General features: G+C 51.7%; 4 protein-coding genes and 2 non-coding genes across 6 annotated transcripts; 1 reads left to right on the top strand and 5 right to left on the bottom strand.

Moving 5' to 3' along the window:
- Positions 1-548: 548 nt before the first annotated feature.
- On the bottom strand, positions 549-4,767 carry B0H65DRAFT_418930 (uncharacterized protein; the record flags this gene model as incomplete). The annotated part of the gene is made up of 3 exons (XM_062824173.1): positions 549-1,105; positions 1,176-1,563; positions 2,983-4,767. The coding sequence occupies 3 exons, from the start codon at positions 4,765-4,767 to the stop codon at positions 549-551; spliced, it is 2,730 nt and encodes a 909-aa protein (XP_062684779.1).
- A 1,946-nt stretch (positions 4,768-6,713) lies between these two features.
- B0H65DRAFT_506882 (SCP2 sterol-binding domain-containing protein) lies at positions 6,714-7,325 on the bottom strand (the record flags this gene model as incomplete). The annotated part of the gene is made up of 3 exons (XM_062828100.1): positions 6,714-6,877; positions 6,977-7,177; positions 7,310-7,325. The coding sequence occupies 3 exons, from the start codon at positions 7,323-7,325 to the stop codon at positions 6,714-6,716; spliced, it is 381 nt and encodes a 126-aa protein (XP_062684778.1).
- A 1,819-nt stretch (positions 7,326-9,144) lies between these two features.
- B0H65DRAFT_421293 (pectate lyase superfamily protein-domain-containing protein) lies at positions 9,145-10,743 on the bottom strand (the record flags this gene model as incomplete). Its single annotated transcript, XM_062824334.1, has 4 exons — positions 9,145-9,527; positions 9,595-9,740; positions 9,910-10,307; positions 10,417-10,743. Coding segments are annotated over 4 exons (1,254 nt in total), but the record flags the coding sequence as incomplete, so codon positions are not given.
- Positions 10,744-11,976: 1,233 nt separating this feature from the next.
- On the bottom strand, positions 11,977-12,058 carry B0H65DRAFT_t99. The gene has a single exon. It is a non-coding gene; the product is annotated as a tRNA-Ser (tRNA).
- Positions 12,059-12,868: 810 nt separating this feature from the next.
- Positions 12,869-12,950, top strand: B0H65DRAFT_t121. Its single transcript has one exon. It is a non-coding gene; the product is annotated as a tRNA-Ser (tRNA).
- Positions 12,951-18,790: 5,840 nt separating this feature from the next.
- B0H65DRAFT_420602 (uncharacterized protein) lies at positions 18,791-19,027 on the bottom strand (the record flags this gene model as incomplete). The annotated part of the gene is made up of 1 exon (XM_062824290.1): positions 18,791-19,027. One exon carries the CDS (start codon positions 19,025-19,027, stop codon positions 18,791-18,793), a length of 237 nt encoding a protein of 78 aa, XP_062684776.1.
- Between the last annotated feature and the right edge of the window lie 250 nt (positions 19,028-19,277).

Genomic DNA, 19,277 nt, shown 5'->3' with positions numbered 1-19,277 from the left:
TGGGAACCAAGACCCCACTGAAGACGAACACATTCGCAATATTAGACTGGAAATGCTTTGAGCGGATATAAAGATAGCCAACAGAAAGACCCGCAAAAACAATGCTATGCCCGATACGTATGATGCGAATTTGAGTTTGCGTAATCTGAAGATGGACGTAAAAGAAGCCTTTTGACATCAAAACCCATGACGATCCATCCTTCCATCCAATGCATAGCAGAATGAATATACTAATAACGAAAAAAATGAACCCCAGGAAAACGTTTCGTACCTTACCTGATCTCCAGTATGGGAATATCCTTCACCACCATCACCTCCTTATCTACCACGGACCACCGGCCACTGACACCTATCACCCACCACCCACGGCACCGCCTTGCATTCATTGTCCGGTCCAAAAAAAACACTCCGCTTCTACCCGATTAAATCAAAAAAGCGAAACAAATGCCGTGAACTACTAACTTTTTTTTGCAAACAACTCTTCCTATGCTATCCATCATCTTAATCTGACCAATTCATCCATTCATCTTATCCACCTAACTGACTCATTAATCCTTCTTTTCATTTGCCTTCTTGTGCTCTTCCAGCGCATCAGCCAAAGCCTGCGTGGTCTTGGTGGTGAGCATCCAAGTCTCCAAACCCTTGCCATCGTCCGTCGCCGTGGTGATCTTGATGTTCTTGGGAGCCGCAGCATCGGGCTTGTAGGTGAAGTTGGGGAGGATGATCTTGTTGAGCGCGATATTGCCGCGGGGTTCGACACGCATCAGCATGCGCACCGCACCGGTATTCTTGTGCTTGAGCAGACGCAGGGGGCCAACTCCCTGCGTCTTCCACACGGAGGGCTTCTTCTTCTCCTTGGAGCCTTCGTCATCGTCATCGTCGTCGGGAGCAACGAGCTTATACGCCTTGGCACGAACTTCATACACGACGGACTCGTCCTCTTCCCCCGGGCCGCCTTCGACTAGCGAGATTTGCTCCTGTGGTGCCTCATCCCCGTCAGCGTGCGTTCCTTGAGCATCCTTGGACTCGGCGGCCACTGGCTCTGGTGTCCCCACAGCCGGCGTCGTGGCCAAGCTTGAAGCACCGCCGAAGGTTTTGGGGGAATCTAGTCGTTGCGGTCGATTAATGATAATTCACCGGCTAGAAACGTCGTCGCGGTCGAGGTCTCAACTTACCAGTACCTGTTGATGTCCCCCCTACGGGCGGCGCCAGGTTGAACATGGATCCACCCCCAGAGGGCTGTTGACCACCAAAGGCGAACATGTTGGAGCTGCCGTTTTGTTGTGTAGAGTCCTGGGCACCGCCAAAGGTGATGGATGGAGTGTTTTGACTGCTTTGTCCAAAGACAAACGGCGCAGAGGTGCCACCTGTCTGGCCAAAGGTAAACGATGACGAGGTGGGAGTAGCGGCGCCTCCAGTAGCAAAAGGATTGTTGATAGCAGCGCCATCATTGCCTCCAGCTGAGAATGTGAAAGAAGTGTTGGCTCCAAAGATGTTACCGTTCTGTTCGGGCTGGGAAGGCTGCGAAGCAGGGGTGACACCGAAGGAAAAGCTAGCGCTTGGCTGAGGTGTGTGCGCGGGAGAACCAGAGCCGAAGGTAAAGCTAGAAGTAGCAGCCGGAGCAGGTTGAGTAGTAGCCGGGGCCGCTGTGGACCCGAAGGTGAAGCTCGAAGAAGCAGAGACAGGTGCAGGAGCAAGGTTGCTGTTTCCGAAGATGGAAGCTGGCTTGGAGCTTTCAGGTTGACTACTGGTAGCACCAAACAAAGACTTGGAAGCTTCGGGCTGGCTGCTAGGGGCACCAAAGAGAGACTTTGAGGCTTCGGGCTGGCTAGTAGTCGCGCCAAACAGAGGCTTCGAGTCTGAGGGTGCGCTTGAGGTAGTCGCGTTGCCGAACAGACTCTTGGTCTCTGCAGGGGCGGTGGTACTGGTGTTGCCAAAAAGGCTCTTGGTCTCAGTAGCAGGAGTAGTAGCATTGCCGAACAGACTCTTAGTCTCCGTTGCGGGTGCGCTAGTGTTGCCGAAGAGGCTCTTGGTTTGAGTAGCAGGGGCCGCACTACCCGTACCGCCAAACAAGCTCTCGACTTCAGTGGCAGGAGCCGGAGTAGTGCTGCCGCCAAAGAGATTCTTAGTCTCAGCCGCAGGTGTAACGCCATTGGTAGTGCCAAAGAGGCTCTTAGTCTCAGGTTTGGCAGCATCGGCAGCGGGAGTGGTAGAGCCAAAGTTGAACATAGAGGCAGCTGGCTTGGCTTCAGTACTGCCGAACGCAACCTTCTTCGCCGCCGGCTCGTCTGCTCCAGAAGCAGGGGTTACGCTGCTGAACAAGCTGGGAGTGGCGGGCTTTGACGCGCTGGCCCCGAATAATGAGGAAGCCGGAGCTTGCGTCGTTTGCGTTTCAGCCGCCGCGGGCTTGCTGAACAGGCTGGCTGGTTGCATCTTTGGTGGTTCGCTGGCTGCCGGAGCACTGCCAAACAGCGTGTTTGACTGGAATACCGAGGGCTTGGAGGCTTCAGTCGTAGTCGACTCAGCAGGCTTAGCACCAAAAAGAGAGGAGGAGGGGGCTGGCGTGGTCTCCTTGGACTCCTGCTTATCCTTTGTTTGTCCGAAGAGGGGAGTGCTGGCGCCCGAGCTGAAGAGCGAGCTTGTAGCAGCAGGTGCTGGGGCCGAGGGTGCGGAAGTACCGAAGAGCGAGGGCGTGGTAGTGGGAGCATCAGTGGTCTTTGCTCCGAATGAGAACAACGAAGCCGAAGGCTTAGGGGCTTCGGCAACAGGCTCATCGGCCTTCTTGGAAGGAACGCCGAAAAGACTCTTGGGTTCCGAGTCCTGGGCGCCTTCCTTGCTGGGTGCGGGTTCCTCTGCCTTCTTGGCTGCGGGGGCTCCAAAGAGGTTGCTCGACGCAGCGGGCTTAGATGTCGCAGCCCCGAAGGGGTTGCTGGGGCCAGAGGAAAACTTGATGGGTGTCTCCGTGTTCCACGTGTTGTTGACCGGAGCAGGGGAAGAGGCTTGCTCCTGGATTGTGCTGAGTGGTCGGTCCTCCTTGAGGGTGGCAGAGAACAAGTCAGACTTGCCAGCTTGAGAAACGGGCTTGCGAATTGGTTGTCCGTCAGATCCTTTGGTGATACGATCGAAGATGCTGCGGCCCTGGAAGCTTCCTCCGGCGTCTGAGGAGGCACTAGATCCGCCATTCACCGCTGCCTGGCTTCCCAGCCCAAACTGAGGGGTAACAACACCAATGCTGGCAGACCCATCACGCTGAGCTTCGGGCTCATCCTCATCGTCGTCAACGTTGGAAGCGGTCTCGGCATCGCTATCCGCATCGGCATCATCGTTGCTGCTCTTGCTGTCGGAAAGATGACCAAAGATGTTGCCGGAGGAGGCAGGAGCCTTGGGACCAGTTTCAAACACAGATTTAGGCGCAGGTTTGGTCGTGGTGGCCTTGACGGTTGGCGTCTTGTTGACAATGCTCTCAAAGACAGACTTGGTGGCAGAGGACGCCTTGGTTGGGGTTCCCGAGGCCTTTTGCAGCTTGGCTGGCTGAACTTCGTCTGGCGATCCAACCGTCGAGGCCTTGCGCTTAGGCTTTTGCTTAATTGGCGAAGGGCTGGTCGGTTCTGGAGCACGCGGGCGCTTGTTACTAGCGGTGGTGGAAGCCTTTAGGGCGCCGTCAATTGGCGACAGTTCCTCTTCGGCCTTTCTCTTCGAGCCAGCCGGTGTCTTGAGATTCGAGAATGCGCTGGCTTCTTCCTCGGATTCCGCAATTCCATGCTTTTGCCTCCATTCCTTCTTGATTTCTTCCGAAGCCCTAACCGTCTTGAATTCGTACAAGCCGTACCGCAGCATAATCAAGCTACGGCTCTTCTCGTACTCCTTTGCAAAGTTTAGAATATTGATCTTCCAATCCTTCTTGGTGAATATCTCATCGGCGGCATACTTGAGTCGCCTCAAATCGAGGATGCAGAAAAACTGCTTTTTCTGTTGCTCATCGAGATCGGGCGGACAGTAGTGTGCCAAAAACTCGTCGGCATAAATGGAACCGGCCCTGTTGGGATCATCTGGGACTTCTTTAGCCAGCACCTCGCCGGTCAAGTGATGAGGAGGCTCAGGGATCCTCATCTTGAAAAGCTCCGTGTTGACCGGGACGGCACCAAGGAGCTCAGCGGTTGTACCGCGCGAAGTGCGACCGGGGGTGCTCTGGGGAAGGCTGCTCTTCAGGCCGCCAGGAACGATGCGAGGAGCAAAGGTCGTGCCGCTGGGCCGCTGGTAAAGGGAAGGAGTGCCAGAACGGAAGATGTTGCTCGGCGCTGTGCTCGTGCCAGTTCCAGAGAAGCTGGCTGCTTTGGCACCGTTTCCGTTGACAACCGGACCCTTGGCTCCATTTGTGAATGAAGGCGACTTGTAGGGGTTGTCGCCGGGCATCCTCCTCGTCGCGCCGGCCGCCGAAGCAGTATGGAATGTGATCTTCTTTTGCGGTGCCGATGACAGTTCTGTGAAGTCTGTGCTGGTGAAGGACTGGGCAAGCTTGCTGGACGGGCCCTGAGGGCGGCCGATGAGCTTGCGGGATGCCAACTGCGCATCGGACGCGCGCTTAGCAGGGCTTTCATGCGTTGCGCTGTTGAAGTCGATGCGCGGGACGGACTGGGCCTTGTTGATGCCATTCTGCTGGGGGGGTTCAGTCTTGGAATCAGAGTCGTCGGCGGGCGCAGAGGAGCCGCGGAAGAGATTGGTGGCCAGGCCAAAGATGCTACGCCTCTTGTTCGGTTGCGAATCCATGGCGACGAGACTGGGCGGTTCGCCGACCGGTATGTCGATGGACAAGGGCAGAGATGTGAGTTTTAGGGATAGGCGGGAGGCTGAGGCGGGCAGGTAGGTGGCGTGGCGGTGTTGATTATTCTAAAGCCGAGTCACAAAGACGGGATTATAAAAGGACCCGCTGTCGCTGTCGTGCATAAACAGGAACCCGCGATGGGTTTCGGCGCGTTTGTGGGCGCGTCGCAACGGACGAGGAAGCGAGGTGGACGGGATGCTGCTCGACGTGGTGGTTGAGGGTTTTGTGTGGGAACCTGGAAAGGCGTGGGAAATTTTTGGGGGTTGCGCGACAAGGCGGTCGGTGGTCTATTCTCAGCAACGGCGGCAGCGGGCGTGGCAGCGGTGGGAGCTCTCAGGGCTTCGGCTTGCCTTCAAACGGGAAAGGGTAGAAACACGCCGACCGTGACGGGTGAAGTCCGTGACCGATACTTTTACAGCAAGTTGCGACAGGGCTCGCGCGACCGTCAGAGGAGGAGTACCGTGTGGTGGAAGCTCGTCACAGCAGCGAAGGGACGAGGGCGGAGGGCGGAGGGCGGGCAGTATAAAGACCGACTTGGGCCTGTCAACAAAGAGCAAAATGGACGGCAATGATAGATATAAGTGGATGATGGATGCTGGCACGGAAATGGGATAAAATCGATGATAGTTGGTGTGTTTGTCCACAGGAACGTGAATGGGAGATGGACAACCCTGGTTACTTCTTGTTTCTTGATGGCGCCGTGGCGGACGACGGGACCGTGGGAAAAAAAACTGCAGTGTCTGTATAGAGCGGGAGGAGGTGTACGTAGGTCACGTCGCTATGTGCCAGCGACAAGGGCGACCAGCAGAAATCGTGGGTCAGTGGCCAGTGCCCTGGCGACCGCGAAAGTGTCAGATTGGGCGGGGGACTGGATTGTTTGGAGGGCGGGAACAGGAAAGCATGCCCGCTCTCACCGCGTTTGCATCCTTCGTGCACGGGCCACTCACCTCCAAAAGACGATGACTGCAGCGTTGCGCCAATGGACGTGCAATCCAATCGCGATTCTCTTGGCTTCTGTGCACGGACCCGGTTGTGGTTTCCTGGAACGTCTACTTCGAGTTGCGACAGGATTGATCTGACTGGATCACGATGCCTGCCGGCCACCATCGTGAGCCTCTCTGTCGCACCGCGCCTTTTTGGGCGTCCCTTTGCTGTGCAGAAGTCGAAAGAAGTCAATGGTTCCAACCTGTCTCGCCAGTCGCAACCCAGTCGCAACCAACCTGAAGCCACCGCGCACAAATCGCACCCATCCCTTCCAACGAACTCCTCGCAACCTTGTCTCTATGAATGGCTCACCAAGGCGACACAAGTGTCACGCGCCACACCTACAAGTCGTTGGACACGCTGCTGACAGCCCGCTCTCTCAGAATACCGGTACGAACTGGGTTCGGCTAACTACATTTCTCCTACCCATGCTGTCCGGGCCAGTTGCAAGTTCAACCTGGGTGGCATGTGGTTGACGATGAACGAGCACTGTCACATGTCAATGACAACATTGGACGATACGCGACTAATACTTGCTAAAGCCGTTGAGATGAAAGTTGCAGTTCTCAAAGCAGATGCGGACAGGTTGAACATCATGGTCCATTTCAAACTGAATTCAATTCTGTAGAGAGCCGCTGGCTATATCCAAAAGCTTCCCTTCCAGACGGGGGTATTTGTACAGCAACACGACACGAAACACACCGCACCTAACACCATCACCATCTCCATCTCCATCCCACCCAATCAGTACACGTTACAGATAGCCGACCATTGGCCCAAAACCAACCCACGATCATAAACCACAGCACCACTGCTTGTCTTCTTTGAACGACGAATATATCATGGTATCATTTCTGTTTTGTAAAAAAAAAATTCGACTCGCTTGCAAGTAAAATAAAGCAAGCATTTAGAGTTTGGCCTTGGTCTGAGCCTTCTTGAGGATGGGGTCGAGCTTAGTAGCCTTCATGACATCGCCCTTGACCTTGAGCTTGCCGGACATGAAGAGGCGCTGGGCGTTGGCCGTGCCGGCGACGAGGCCGGCAAAGTCGGCATCGGAAAGGGAGAGGGTGACTTTATATGAGCAATTACTGTTAGTCTCATCATTGCGAACAAAAAAGAACATACAGCATAGCCTGAAAAGGCGGATGGGCAAGTGGAAGGAAAACTAACCGGTGGGCTTGTCGCCAAGACCCTTGCCAACCTCGCCCTTGTTCTTGAGGTCAATGTGCCACTGGTCGGTCTCGCCGGCGGCGTTCTTGAGGACAAAGGCAAAGACGGCGTTGCCCTGCTTGATGGCGTCCTTGCGGTCGGCCTCGCTGCCGGTAAGGGCGCTGTTGATGGCGTCGAAGGCGGCGGAGGAAGGGAACTTGTCTAAATCGTTACACGGCCACGGTCAGCACTGGTCGGTTCGAGGAACACATGGAAAGGTATTGCGCCATCACCGCGGGCGCAACAGGGGCGCAAAATATGGCAGCGGGTTCGGTCCATGGGTAAAAGACGTACCGTTCTTGAGAGACATTTTGAAAGATTTTTGGGGGTGGATTAGATTAGATATGTAGAGGTGAAGTGAGCGACGATGGAACTGGGTATATGGATAGAGGATGATGTGAACGTGACGGTACGGATGAAACGGGATGACAGCAAAGGGGGAAATGGGGAGGGCGACACTTTATAAACCACCACAAGAGATGACAAGGGTTCCCCACGGGCAGACCTCGAGAGAATGTCAACCTCTCACGAGCAGGCGGCTTACGGGACAAGCTACGGGGTTACCACAACGAATACAGCTACTCGATTAAGCAAGCGGCTGCGCAAATCACCTGGGGAATTGGATCTGGCGTGAGTTTCATAAATCATCTTGGTTCTTTGGCGTCGACCTTCCACGGCTTCTCTGTTGGATGCGATGACGCTTGTCCTGTGACGGGAGGCAATGCACCGAGGTACCGTACGTTTCACATGCGGAGAGATGGCGTGCCCAGGAAGCTCGGTCGACGCCCGTTGCCGACTGGACGCTTGGTCCCGTCGACAGCGGATGCCAGCCGGGAATGTCTCCAACGTCTACCCCACCTGCACATATCCCGTCGCATCTGTATCGCATCTTTAGCATCTTTCACTTGATCGATTCAGAAAGAACATCAGACACCGACCACAATGTACGATTCCCGCGTGCAGACGCGCTTTTATACATGCCAGGGCAAGCTGTTCCCTACATAGGTATATGCATGCTGACATCGAATGTCAATTCTTCAAGGGCATCTGTTCCAAATGCGAGTGTCCCTGCAACTACAAATTGGAGAATCACCCATTCGAGATACGACTGTAGTAATCATGGTCTCGGCTGTACCAACGAAAAAACAAGAACAAAACAAATCATTCCACTGACATCCTCGATGAAACTTCTACACTCCGGTCTTTTTATTTCAACCCAACTGCAAGAATACACAACTCAACAGCACAACAGCCCCGAAATTGAGCCATGAGACTGCAGCACTACTCCCGGCATCTGGCTCTCCAATCTCAATATCACCACGACCACTTCCGCCGTGAGCGCCGTGAGCGCCGCTACCAGACCCTTTGTCCCGACCAAGGTCCCGACCAAGTTCCCCTGTTGTCAAATATGCTGCTATCGCCCCTCCCCTACCTCCTTTGAACGCCTCCTGCCTGATTGTCGTCTCCGATTCAATCCAGAGTCAAGTCCAGCATCGTACATCATGTTTCGGGTTGATTTCGTGCTAATCGAATACCAACTTATGTTCAATGCGCCGCTAATAAACACCATATTCATTTGACACACCCCAGACGTCTCGTCACAATTGGGGCCGTGCCACTTGTTGTTGTTCATGGCATTGTAGGAGGCCCAAAGAGCAGATCCGTGGATGACCACATTGTTGCTGTCAACCAAGCGCTGACCGTAGGCACGGTAACACCTGTCGTTGTCGTTGCTGTACCGATGAGAAGTGCAAAGACCAAAGGATGGGTCACCATATGATGAATTGGCTACCCAGGGCGCCGGCGCTCGCTGCTGAGTCCCATTGCCTTGCCAGTACGGGCTCTCGGCCTGCTGGAGACCGATATAGACGTCGGAGGCGCGATTCAGGTTGTACTGATAAAGGGTACAGCGTTGAAACGAGGTCCCAATCAGCCAACTTGGCGAAGTGCTTTCGAGGAGGAGACCGCGACCGGCCGCAATGTTCAGGGGTTTCGATGATGCGTCGTCCAAACCGCGGTCTGCCACGTAACCCCAAACGTTCTCAAGGTAGACAGAGGCTGTCTGGGTTACATGTATCAGTGCGAATGCCGCCTTGCAAGCCTTGGGATTGGGATCCCGACACTTCTTGTCAAGAACCACAGAGCGTCCGAGCCGCCGACACGTATAACGCAGTTCCAAAAGCCGACATCACCGGGAGTTCTGGCCTCGGTGTTGACTTTGACAATGACCGCTCCGGGAACACATCACCGACCGAAAACAACATGTCGGTGAACTGGGCAACTCCCCTATCGCCTTCCTTGCCTACTTCTAGAATGGGCTTTGGGTCGGAGGGATCTGAAAAATGATCGCCCCAGCCGGCGATCACGCTCAACGCCTCCCCAACGAGTCGCGAGCCTGGCGGTACGTGAATTGTCTGATGGGTCTTGTAGATCCCTTGAGGGAAAAACAATATCTTGCAGCCAGCGTATTTCTGGAGTAAGCTGTTGATTGCGGGTCCATCATCATGGATATCTAACGTCGTGTGAGCAACCAAGTCAGAAGCACCCAGATGTTACTAAGCAAGAAGCGGTCGACTTACTGTCCCCCCACACAACAAAGAACTCGGGCTCGTTTTTTACGTTCACAAACTGACTGACGTTATAGTTTTCATATTGTGGAATGGGCGTTGTAAAGTACCTCCCGCCAGGCGTCAGCTTTTCGTGCCTGTGAATAGGATGGCTAACGCTGGGGACTCTGTCCAGGTCAGCATGTGATGGAAAGGAGAAAATCCCCGCGGTGATTTTGCGTTTGGAAAGGAGAAGCTCCTTTATGAGTATGTATGTAGTATCTATGGGAGTGTCGGCGCAGAGTCATGGCTTCAAATGCGAAAGACTGGATCCACAAGGGCGAATACTAACGCTTTCCTTGTATCCATGTTACATCTCGAGATTTCAAATCCGACAGCAGGGTAGAGCCACCAGACCCGATGACTGCAGCCTTCACGTTGTCACCCTCAACGGCGACGTTGTGAAGTACAAGCGGACTAACACCGGATGGGATAGTGCCATTGGTGTAGACGTCAACTCCATACTCGCAATTGAAGAAGGACGAATCGACAACGGACAAAGTTCCCGTGCTATCAGGCAGACTGGCATCAACGGCCACCGCACACTCAGAGAAGGTACAACCCTGGATGACGGTGACGAAGGATCGTTTGAACTTGATACCCGTGTGGCAGCCGTCAAACTTCAGCCCTTTTAGCATGTACTGCTCGTTGAACACTTCCATGTCGACTGCTCCGCCGGTGAAGGTCTGCCGCGGTCAGTCGGTTAGCCAGCCAGTCATCGAAAACGAAATAAAACTTGAACCAGCAGCACCGAGGGGGAAGGAATGGAAACAGAAACCAAAACAACAAACTCACACAATCAGCGATAACCAACCCACTACCACCCCTTTCCATCGTCAACCCAGTGTGTTTCGACCCCTTGGGCATCACAAACTGCACGTTCACAAGGCTACATCCTTGGTCTACCGACCAATCCATCGCTCTCGCGCCCGTGTCATTTTCCACCGCCGTGGTATCGATCTTGAAGTTGCGCACCACTATGTAAAGGCTCTTCACCGTCCTCTCTCCTTCCCATAGGTGGTCATCATGCGCATCAATCACAGGATCAGTACCCAGCGACGGGTCAGCGAGCAAGGTGGGCGGTTCCAGGGCGTCACCGATGAGAAAGGTTCCCGCGAGAAGCTTTATGGGTTTGGCGATGCGGTAGGTTCCCGGAGGCACGTAAAAACATCTGTTGACTTTTGCTGCCGTCTTGTCGGATCGGTTTTAAACTGTTTGTTTGTGTCAGACTGGAATAACTTTTGCTGTGGTATGGTTCATATGGAAGCAATGCGGGTATGGTATGCTAGGAACTCACAGTGGATATACTCGTTGAAGAGCCACGAGGAGTCGTTGGTGCCGGTGTTGTCTGCTCCGAGCTCCGTCACATCAAAATAGTGTTGGTGGCTATCGTATCCAACATTTTCTTCGATCTGGGCTCGCCACCACTTCTTTGGGTGTAAGGGAATCAGCGGTTTCTCGCATGCCGGTTGTTCTCCGATGTTTGTAAGGTCTGATCCTGATGCCAAGGGCGTTTCAACACTATGTTGATCTGAGTGGACATTTGCTGTTATGGCTGACGATACAGTGACTGGAAGGAGGAAGAATAGCCACGCCACTGTCGGCAAAACGGTGGTAGGTTTCATCTTGATAGTGTCGTGATAAGTATTTCTGTACCGTAAGGCATATACTCTGCGAAGAATATCGTGATGCACCACACATCTGTCAAAGTTGATGTTTGAGGTCGCGAACTTTGCTGGAGCATCTTGAGTACCTTAACGAACGTAGGCTTATATTTATCATACAAGGTGCGGCAATCTCGGTGTGCTACCTTCCACTCAGGCACGGTTGCAAGCAGGGACCGGCTGTTGGGCGTTCTTTCCCTCAGGTTTTTCCTATCCAGATGAAAATTGCGAACCTCAGTATCTGGAGAAAAGGGCAGGTCCGATCTGCTTGGTCATTGACTGCGAAGGCAGCTTGGCTTTAGGTATAGAATCGACTGAAGGTTTTAAGGAAGCCATCATCAGGGTGGTCTGTTATCATGACAGGTATCACTTGCATGACCTTCAACACATTGATATCAGGACATGTACCTATTCGTAGCTTCTTTAGTAGTTACACCATTTTATAGTCATGACCGGTTTAAACTTCAAAAGCAATGGCATCCAAACTCGGCAAGAACTGGTGTATGAAGGATGGTATTGCCACTGACACAATAGGCAGTTTCATACAACTACACCATCAACTTCCACAAAAAAAATAAAATTAAAGAACAGGTATCGACTCTGCTACCAAGATGAAAAAAAGGATGAAGATTAGGATCGAGAGATGTGCCGGGGAAAAAAATCAAAAAATAAGTTACTAATGGTCATCGTGCGACGTGGGCCTGATTCGAACAGACGCTCCCGAAGGAACAAGATTTCTAGTCTTGCGCATTAGACCACTCTGCCACCACGCCTAGTAATTGTTGTTGAATTTTCGCTTCGGAACTACAATCTATCAGCGGGCCGCAGTTGCTGCGAGTAGAACAGGATAGGAACTCAAGCCTGCGTGGGCAGCATGGTACTGGCCCAATCCTTTCGAGCGTTCCTGATAGGCAGCGAAAGAAAGAAGTCGATGACACGATTACAAATGTTCCGACTAGGGCTTGACTGCTGAGTTTGAGATTTGAGTGCGCGATCCGTAGAGGTATTGACGCATCAAAGGTCGTCCGATGCATGGATCGGGAGGGGTTGCGCGGCGGGCGCGGGGTAGGATTGAGGTAAGGAGAGCAAGTCGCTTGCAGCAACGGATGAGATGAGTTGAGAGGAAAGCTCGAGCTGAAGCCAAACTGAAGAGATTCAAATTGACGCCGCAATGGGAGAAGATGTTTCAAGAATTGAAAGAGCGTGAAAGAGCGGGATGTGGTGAGGAAGGTGGTGCGTTGATTGTCGGTTGATCGGCGTATGCAGGAGAGATCAAGGGCGGGCTCGGCGAACGCAGCGCAACGTCCGCTGCCCGCGCGGTTACATCATCAGCCATGCATTGACAGATGTAGGGAGTTTGGCAACTCAGGACAAAGATACGATTCGCACTTTCTTTGGTCTCCAGAGGGCCATCGCAGCAAAATCGTGAGAATGGAGAAACGTTCATCGCGATCGCGGGTTTCTAGCACGAAACATGATCTGGTTCTACTCGGGAACAATCCGCGGCTTCGCAGAACAATAAGCATTGTTCAAAATGCTGATATAGACCCTAAATTTGTGCCCATCTTCAACAACAATCACTAGGCGTGGTGGCAGAGTGGTCTAATGCGCAAGACTAGAAATCTTGTTCCTTCGGGAGCGTCTGTTCGAATCAGGCCCACGTCGCACGAATGACCATCGATAAATTTTTTCTTTCTTTTTACTCCGTGCTTTGTCTAAACATTCTTGTGCTGGACATCCCCCTTCATTTTTCGCAATTTTTCTCCAGCGTTTCCTCGACATGAATATATTGGCGCTATGTATGGTTCTTTGCTACTCTCTCTATTCAGGTATCATGTTACATCCTTTAGACACCATAATCATTGTCTATCAGTTGATCATGCATAGTCGAAACAGTTCTTGTTAACATCTTTAACGCCGACCTTCATTCAAGACACTGATGAAATTATCAATCAACGTCACGGGCTCAGCTTATTTTCCAAAACCTACTTGTTGATCGCTGACAAATATTCCAGTCCCTACCTAGCTACCGGCAAACTGCGAAGTGCGTTCTGATAGAGCTCGGAGTCTCTGATTTCCCGTGCTCCTACCAAGTAGGCATATATCCCGACCTCGCCTTGCTGACAGCTTCATAGAAATTCTTCGAATCCATTTCTCATTCAACCGGAGATTTTCATGACTTACTGGACTGAGAGAAGAGACAAGAGACCAACCTATGGCAGAGGTCTCTAGGTCAGTCAAGCACTTCCTCTACATTCATACCACAACCTCTCTCTAGGCCTATGTACTGTCTGGTACTCCGAGGCCGAAAGTTGAATATGTTCGTTGAGAGAAAGTCGTCAAACATTACTGACCATCCTCACTAGCCGCGCCCAAATCGAACGATAGATGATCATCTTCATCATGCCATACCCCCACGCCGCATGAATCTTCAGTCTACACAGCACCATAGACATGACAGCGACGGTGATCGCTTCATCAAAGACGTATCAGGTTCGGGTAAAGTACATGATCTTTCACTTGGGGTACGCAACACTACCTACCGTCACCGTTACCGTTACTGTTACCGTCGATTACTGTTACCGTAACGGTCCGGTTCTCGTATACAGGTAGGTACACATCTTACTACACACATATATGTGACCTGCGTGCATATGTAAGTACATATGTATGTACATCCATCTTATGCTATTACTTACCTGCATACCTACATGCACTCATGCAATGCATCCTTCCTGCGGATGTAAGATCTACTAGAACTCCATCTTTCCACCCATTCTAAGAGACAGGTGCCAACACAGCTTTCGTTTTGTGCAACCTGGCTTCTTTGGTCTGAAATATGTGAGTGTGACCTTGCAGCATTGCCCGTACCCAACTCACAAAATTTAGGTACCGCGATAAGCGCGCCTGGGCTGTAGTGCTGGTACGAGGAGTATGTAAGAAATCTCGTAGGCAAGTAAGATATTATGTGACTTTGCGACTTGTGTGTAACCATTCCCGGTTCTGGAAGTCTGAGGACCTGGGGAAGGCTAGAGATGTACCGATTGTCGATTACTGAAAGCATCACTAATTTTGTAAAGGCGATGTTTCAAGACAAGGTAATGCACTTTGCGATGCACTTGGGTTCGTGTCGAGTAGGTCTGTGGAAGCCGAAATATCATCCGTCCGGTTTCATATTGCCTTTTTTTTTTTTTTTTTTGCTTTGCATGGTACCTTGCTTTGGGGTTTCGACTGCGGATCGGCTACATGCAGGCAGCAGGATGGAAGCGCAGGGAGATGCGAGTTGCTGTCAGGCTGGGAGAGTTTAGTATGGGATACGGTGATAGGATGAATTGAGATGAATAATGAATATTAAGGTAGTGTTCGAAAGACTTGGTGTTTTGTGCAGAGGTATGTGGTCTCAGCAAGGTCAAAACCGCCCCCAACATTATGTGTTTGAACAAAGAAGTGTCAGTAAATAATTTCGATAGTCGTAGGTAGACAATTTTCGGTATCAGAAAAACCAAAAACGTCAAAAGGACTATTGTAATCAACCATCCCAGCCCTGCCAGGCTGCTCGATTCTCTCAAATCTCAACAGTCGAAAGACAGCTTGCCAAGGCCGAGCTGAGTAGAGCTGAACCGTAACCCCCAATCAGGCAGCCAGGAAACGAGGGTAAGGCGAGCCAGCGATCAGCGGCCCTCACATTTGAGCCGCATGCCATACAGTGCATTTGTCTGTATCAGACTCGGTAAGTCATGGGTATGGTTTCACTGACACAAGCAACGGTCCGTCCTCGCGTGTGACAAATCGGGACGGTAAGGTTGACTTGACTTGACCGTCGAGCGCCATGTAGGCGCATGCTATGTAGTTAAGGTGTCGAGGGTGTATAGCAACCCCGGACGGAAAGTTGGTGATACCGTTATGTGATCGACCCTGGGCTTGTGAAAGAGGCAGTGAGACATCTGTCTCGCTTATGATGTACTTGTAGGTGCTGTTTGGGACGGGAGTGAAATATATACCTAATTACCGTGTTGGATGCAGGCAATTGAGATGCCGTAAGGCACAATAGCGGACGGAAAGCGGAAGAATATCCGGGTGCTACCTTTGATCTCCTAAGATGTAGTAGTGGAATGCGAAAGAGTGTAATGGAGAAAAGTGAAGAGTGACATGGTAAGCAACGGGATGGCGTGACTCGATCACGCACCTCATTGCATTGTCACCGATGACTTGAGATTCCCTCCTTACGGATATCTTCCCGATACCTAACAGTGCGTGTAAGTGACAGTCCCGGGATGTCGGATGTCCCGCCGGGAGAACTTGACAGGAAAAAAAAAAGACGGGACCTTCCGGGTGGCATGGTTGGATGGGATGACGCATGTAGCTTCTTTGCCATATGTAAAACCAAAAATATGACAATTGGGGTGCAGTTCATGGATGTGGGCAGATGCGCGGCACAACACCCAACCACATCCAACACAGAAACGTGCAGTAAACGCAGCCGCGCCCACAGCAAGATCTACTGCATCCATGTGGGCGATGTGTTTCAACACCGGTGCGTGAGTACTTTGTAGATTATGAGTGCCGCCGCAGTGAGCCAGTCCGATTGGCAGTTGAACAACTCAGACTCTTTTGTGTATTCCGTACGTTAAAGGAAGTTTCCCCGGATGATATGGAATATCGTAAGGCTTGTGGTTGGTGACCTCTCTTGTGTACCTTTGAAACGGACGACCGTTCGGTTCATCGTCATGTAACAAGGGTGCGGTACATCAGCCTAATATTGGTTGTTATGTAAGGTACGTTCTGTAGGTACCTGATAGTGAGGGTAACATTGATGGAATGGCCGCTTACATTGCTAGGTAATCAATCTGGCATGTCCGACGTGGACTCGAGTTCGAAAGGCACATCATGGGAGCATCCGGATAACCTCCGTCTGCGGGCAGATGTTACGGAGGCGCAACTGCCTTGAAGAGCGACCGAGTAGGAAGTTTTGGCGAAGTTTTCTTCAAGTGACTGTAATGTGAGTCCTCAAGCCCCGTGCAGGAGAATTATCATTACCTGCTTGGTTGATGCCTGGTAGACTTTGAGGGTAAAGTTGGCGATCTCGTTGACCCCCATGTGAGGCTGAAGACAAAGCTGGACATCAATGGTGAAAATTACTAAGCTTAAGATCGTGCCAGCGGGATGATGTTCCGCAGAAGGCACGTCGAAGACGGCGTTTGTCACCAGAACATTAGTAAACCCGGTGCAGTGGTGCAGCCATGGTAGCTTCCAGATGGATGGGATCTGAAGGGGTGCGCATGGGGACCATGTGGCTGCCACGCACGCAATCTGACGATGACAAAAAGGCAGTTTGGGATGGTGGTGTTGTGTGGTATGGAAGTATGGAATTTCAAGATTGGTGTCGTGGTCAGGAACATGTCGAGCATGTCAACGTGAGAAAAAAGTGTGTGTGGGCTAGGGAACAACGGAGAGGGTGTGGTCGTTGTTGTGGTGTTCATCGGGTGTCGGTCGGGTGTCCTGCCCGCAGCATCACATCATCCCAATTCGGGACCCCTGGATTCCAGAAAAAGGGTTGGAAGCGCCCGATATCATCCAATCAGAATACAGGTTTTACAGGAGGGGTATTTATGGGCCCCACCACTGCCCACCACGACCCACCAGACTGGTCTCCCACTTTCCCAAAACGCAACCCATGAAAAGCTTGGCATCCCAGAAACGGACCCAAGATTTCTCCTTGGCAGCCGTGAGCCCCACTGAACGGGAAGATTAACTGGCGGAACTAATTTTTTGGTGGGTCTTGTAGCTTAAACAGGCGAGGTATAAGCCACAGGCTCTGTACCTTTGTTAACAAAGGTACCTATTTTTACCAGTTGCCGTTTGAATACCGAAACCACCAACGACCCAGGCAACATCATTATCAGAGAAATCAGTTGGTTCAACCGAAACACTAACTCGACGATCCGAATACCGAATGACGGCTGTCTGTGTGTGACATCGTGCAACTTCACATTAAGCGCCTAAGCGCGCAAGGCGTTTTTCGCAGTTGGTTGTCTTGGTCTGATTGAAGCGCCAACAAGCTCGTACCATCGTGTACATTAGTGATGACCGTTATGATGATCGATAATTCGTAGACTAATCACGATGAACTTAGTCCCGGCGATAAGTTTGGGAGGCTCTGAAAGACCACAAGCTACGATACGGATCCCGAAGGTGCAAGTGCTCGGCAGGGGAACGAAGCAACCAGGCGACTTGCAGGGGTCATGTTTACGGCACGGTAACGAGAGAGAGTAAACATCAGCCAAGCTGCGAATACCGTATTGGGACACAACTTTCAACTGTCGCTATTTTGAAATTTCAACCACTTGCAGCATCATGAAGTTAAGTCCCCGAATACTTTCAATGGTTTCGGATGCATCATATTGCTATGAATAGGTGGTGACATCTATCTGTCTATACCCTGAATGCTGTTGCTATGCTTCTAACCAAGTAACACCAAAAAGCTCCCCATAGGAACCTGCCAGGGGCAGCTAAGCCTAGTACCAGACTAGCTTGAGATATCGTAACCGGAGAAAAGGAAATCCATCAAGGGGCCGTTCGCTGTGAGCAACGTGGCCATGAAGCACGCAGTGCTATCCCATTGACCATATCCTGTCCCTTGACCGGTCCAACCATTTGTGTCCCATCGCTACTTCCAGCGCAGAGATGAGGACAAAAAATGAAATTGAGACACTGGTAGCACAATGTATGGAAATTGAACTGAAGGAAAACTGCAACTGGAAAAGGAAGACTGAAGAAAGCAAGAATGTAGTACAGAAATCTGAACTAGAAACACAAACCTGAACCCCTTTTCCCACCCCAAAACCAAAAGTTGACATTCCAAAACGCCTGGTATCGTACCCCGTATGCATCGAACCATGCAACCCTAGCCCTCGGGGTATCGAGAGTTGTGAAACAAGAAGTGTAAATAAAAGAAACGTGAGCAAAACTGAAGCTCAAGGTGAACCGTTCCGTCGTCTGAAGATGTCGTCGTGTGTTGTTGTACAATTTATCGTTATGCCCGCTCGATCGCAATGCAGAAGCCATCGTCCATGCCGTGCCTTCCCACATCCCGCACAAATATTCGAACCGAGTGACAGAATATGAAAGGGAGTCTTCGACATGATTCCAAACCCGAGGGAGCGATCCTGCGGTAGGAGGGAGTTCACTGGCTCAATGAGCCATAGGCCCAATTTTTCCGTCTCCGACAATGGACTTGCTAATTTTTCGGGAGCTGGCTGCATCCTTCCAGGTTGAAAAACGGGGCGGTCGATCTTATGACGAGCAAGGGGTCACCTAGTGTCTTTTGGCGCTGGTAAAGACCTCTGACTACGATGAACCCGGAAGAGAAGAGAGAGCTGGGATGGTAAACCGGCTGATCCACCTCCGAATGAAAAGATGTATGAGACCCATTCCGCAAATTCGAAGTGTTTGAGCACGGGTGGATGCCGTGGACAGCTGCAGCCCAGTGCCAGAGACACGATTCCTCATCGGTAATGGCCACGGGAGGAGGACTTGGGTGAGTGGCTTGACGAGTAGCCAGAGTCGGATGCGCCGTAGGAATATCCGCTACGGCCCGCGTGAATGCCGCAAGAGTGTCCCACCAAAACCTCCTTCTTATGAGGACGATGGCCGGGCTGCCCATATGCCGCGCACCGATCAACGGCATGCTGGTAGTAGAGGCACTTGCACACCGCGTAAAGTTCGACCACCTGATAGCACATGGTTGCTAATCTTTTCCCGATGTTTCTGAGCTTTGTTGTGGTTGATGGATGTTGGGAGTGTGTTCTCAGGGCCGCGGCCGAGATAGTGGATAGTCAGTTGGTTGGTAGCGGCAAGGTAGTTGTTGTAGTAAGAGGCTTGACTTATATACCGGGGAGTATGAGCCGAGGCCGGAAGAGGTGGAGATTGCAAAGTTCCAAATAGGCGAGATACCGTGAGGCAAGGAGTCTATAACTGAGAGACAGAGGCAGA

This window comes from Neurospora tetraspora (assembly GCF_033439725.1).
Source record: "Neurospora tetraspora strain CBS 560.94 chromosome Unknown B0H65scaffold_2, whole genome shotgun sequence".
NCBI classification, from domain to species: Eukaryota; Fungi; Ascomycota; class Sordariomycetes; order Sordariales; family Sordariaceae; genus Neurospora; species Neurospora tetraspora.
Note: the sequence above shows the minus strand (reverse complement) of the source record. Positions and strands in the feature narration are given on the sequence as shown.